Source organism: Arachis hypogaea, chromosome 5 (genome assembly GCF_003086295.3).
Source record: "Arachis hypogaea cultivar Tifrunner chromosome 5, arahy.Tifrunner.gnm2.J5K5, whole genome shotgun sequence".
Classification (NCBI taxonomy): domain Eukaryota; kingdom Viridiplantae; phylum Streptophyta; class Magnoliopsida; order Fabales; family Fabaceae; genus Arachis; species Arachis hypogaea.
The window spans coordinates 70,467,812-70,470,974 of NC_092040.1; the positions used below are offsets into that span (position 1 = coordinate 70,467,812).

General features: G+C 37.7%; 1 protein-coding gene across 1 annotated transcript; it reads right to left on the reverse strand.

The window, feature by feature from the left end:
* Positions 1–236: 236 nt before the first annotated feature.
* Positions 237–2,392, reverse strand: LOC112803592 (uncharacterized). Its single transcript, XM_025847075.1, has 5 exons — positions 2,077–2,392; positions 1,551–1,710; positions 876–1,454; positions 551–717; positions 237–445 (listed from the first exon to the last, which is right to left on the reverse strand). Exons 1-5 carry the CDS (start codon positions 2,390–2,392, stop codon positions 237–239), a joined length of 1,431 nt encoding a protein of 476 aa, XP_025702860.1.
* Between the last annotated feature and the right edge of the window lie 771 nt (positions 2,393–3,163).

Sequence of the window (3,163 nt, forward strand, 5' to 3'; positions counted from 1 at the left end):
TAATACTCACCAAGCAAGTCTTCAATATTACTTGGAAGATCAGGCTCTTTTTCAACAACCTCTTCCGTCACCCAAAAATCAACCTTATCAATAGTTTCAATATCGATTGGATCATATTGCGACTTTTGCTTTCTTTTTTTTCTTTCATTCCTAACAAATTAAATAGAATATAGGATAAGCCTAGTATGTTAGCTACACAAAATCTAATGATATAAAATGAAAGGATGAAATATAAATTACCTGGATGTAAGACGCAAATTATATGTAACATACACAATATCACTTAGCCTATCATGCTCCAATCTATTCCTTCTTGCTGTATGAATTTGATCAAAAAGACTCCAATTCCTTTCACACCCTGAAGAAGCAGATGCTTGGCTAAGAATGCGAACTGCCATTTTTTGTAAACATGGAGCAGAACTACCAAATAACCTCCACCATTCATCTATAAATTACAATCCCATATCTCAAGTATTAGTTATCAAATTAAGGAAATCAAAACATAAAATAAGTAAATAACTAAAGCTTATTATCAAACAGATATTATTACCAGGTTGAAGTTTTTTTGCAGCTGGAACAGCTTCAGGCCTATCAAAGCTTTCCTTTCGATCTCTATATAAGTGTATTTCTTTCATTGCCTCAACTGAATCTAAATTATTAACCTTGCAATGCAATGTAACAAGATCAAGTAAAGCTCGCATGACATCAGGTGATTCTCTATAATTTTCAGAAAAAAAGCAATCAGGATTCAAGAAATAGGCTGCTGCGTGAAGATTTTTTTCAAATGTTTGTCCGATCTTGAGTTGATAATCTCTGTGTAAGGTTGATATGCACTCTTCCTATGCTTGAACATTTCTTTGATTCCATTTTCTGACCTCAGCATACCTTCATAAACAATTTCCAATGATGGTTTATCATCGGCATCTACCAACCTCAGCAATTTAATCAACGGACTCACAATTTGGCATACAGTAAAACAATCATCCCAAAATTTATTGTCTAGGATAATTGCACTCACAGCTCTCCCATTGGCACTCCTTCCTAATTTGTGTCTGGTAAAATGTGTATCAACAACCAATTGTTGTAATTCCAATTTGCGCTCAAAGATACTCATCAATGTGAGGAAGACAGTGGCAAAACGAGTTGCACCTGGACGAACAATCTCCCTCCAATCCTCTTTTTGTCTTAGCCAGGACAAGAACACCGTATGATTATATACAAACACGGTAATCTTTGAAGCACGTGTTGCAAGGCTAGAAATATGTGGCATGTTGCTTATATCTTTTAGAATTAGATTCAAGCAATGAGCAGCACAAGGTGACCAGTGAATATTTTCAAATTTCTTATTAATAAGCCTACCAGCAACAACATAATTCGCAGCATTATCGGTCACTACATGAACAACATTATCAGGTCCAATCCATTCAATCACCTCTGAAAACAAGTCACACAAGCTAGAAGCATTTTTAACCATACTTGAGGCATCAACAGATTTCACAAAGCACAACCCTTTCTAACAATAAACCAAAAAACTAATCAATGTTCTTTACCTTTGATCTGTCCAACCATCAGCCATGAGAGTACATCCAATTTCTTTCCAAGCAGACCTATAGCTATCAACAACCATTTGATACTCCCTTTTGAGATCGGCTAATAAGTTAACCCTCAAAGAGTCATAAGAAGGACCTTTATAACTAGGCCCAAAGCCAGCTACACCATCCAACATATCTTGAAAAAAAGGTGACATAACCGCATTGAAAGGAATCCTACAATCCAAAAGCCATTTAGCCACTCACTTATCAACTTCATAAAGCGCCTCTTTGTTTTGAAACACGCTTTTCAGACTTGGTTGACTTCCCGGAGTTGTTCTTAGTGCAAACATAGGAGGAATAATGATTTTTGCTTTCTTTTTTGGATCGCCTCCAACAACCTCCTTAGTTGGTAACTGACTCGGAGTTTGTTGTTCCTCTTGTGCTATTGCTTCATCAATTGCATCCTCACACTCATCGGTACCCTCTTCGTTGAAACTTAATTTCCTTTTACTAGTTTTACTTTTCTAAATCTCTTTCAACAAACCTTCCATTTGTTTTTCTACATCATACGGGACCTTAGAACACTTCTTAATGTCTCCACCTATCTTCGCCAAATGCTTTTTCATTCTATTAATTCCCCCGCCCCCAAAAGTACTCAGACAAAATAAGCATTGGTAATGCGATTTTCCATTTATATTCTGTAAAGAAACGTATCTCCAAGCAGGATCAGTTTTCCCCATAACACTAGAAGTTTGTGACTGATTTTCATTACTCGCGGGAGGAAGAGAACGTTCATTCGAAGCAGAATTATTTTCAGCATTATTATTCCTAGGTAGGTCTTGGTTGATACTTTCTTCCATACCTAAATATTACCAGCAATCTAACCCAATAATCTCAACTCTCAAGTTCACAACAAATGAACATTGAACAAACAACATCCAAATTCCAAAATCAGAGTATACAAACAACATCTCAGGTTCAAAAAATTCAGAATTCAATTCGCAAAATCATCTCTCAAAATCAGAGTATACAAAACCAGAGTTCACAATGACAAAATCATGTCACAAAATCAGAGTTCACACAATCAGATTTCACAAAATCAGAATTAACAAAATCAATTCATATTTCATCACAGAATCAGTTCATAATCATATTTCATCACAGTTTCAGGACTTCATCAGAGTTCAGTCAGTTCACAGAGTTGATATCACCATATCAGTTCATAACAGTTTCAGAGACTCAGAATTTCATCAAAATTCTTTGTTCACAGAGTTCACAGAGTATCAGATTTCATCACAAAATCATGTTCATAATTAAATTAAAAAATAAAAATTACCTGAAAATGAGGAATTCAGTTATTCAACGCTGCTGACGCTTCTCTATTGCTTTCTCTCGGAGGCAGACGCTGACGGCGAAGTGGCTGAGGGCGCTGACCGTGCTGACGCTGCTGAGGGCGCGACGCTGCTGAGGTCGCAAGGTTGCTGAGGGTGCGACGCTGCTGAAGGCGCGACGGAGGTGAGTGTGTTGAGGGCTTCAGGCGTTCTGTCTCTCACAGTGGTGGCCGGTGGGTCGTGGTGAGTCGTGGCCTCGTGGCCTCGTGGGAGTTGTTCTGTGGGAGTGGGAGTGTGGGT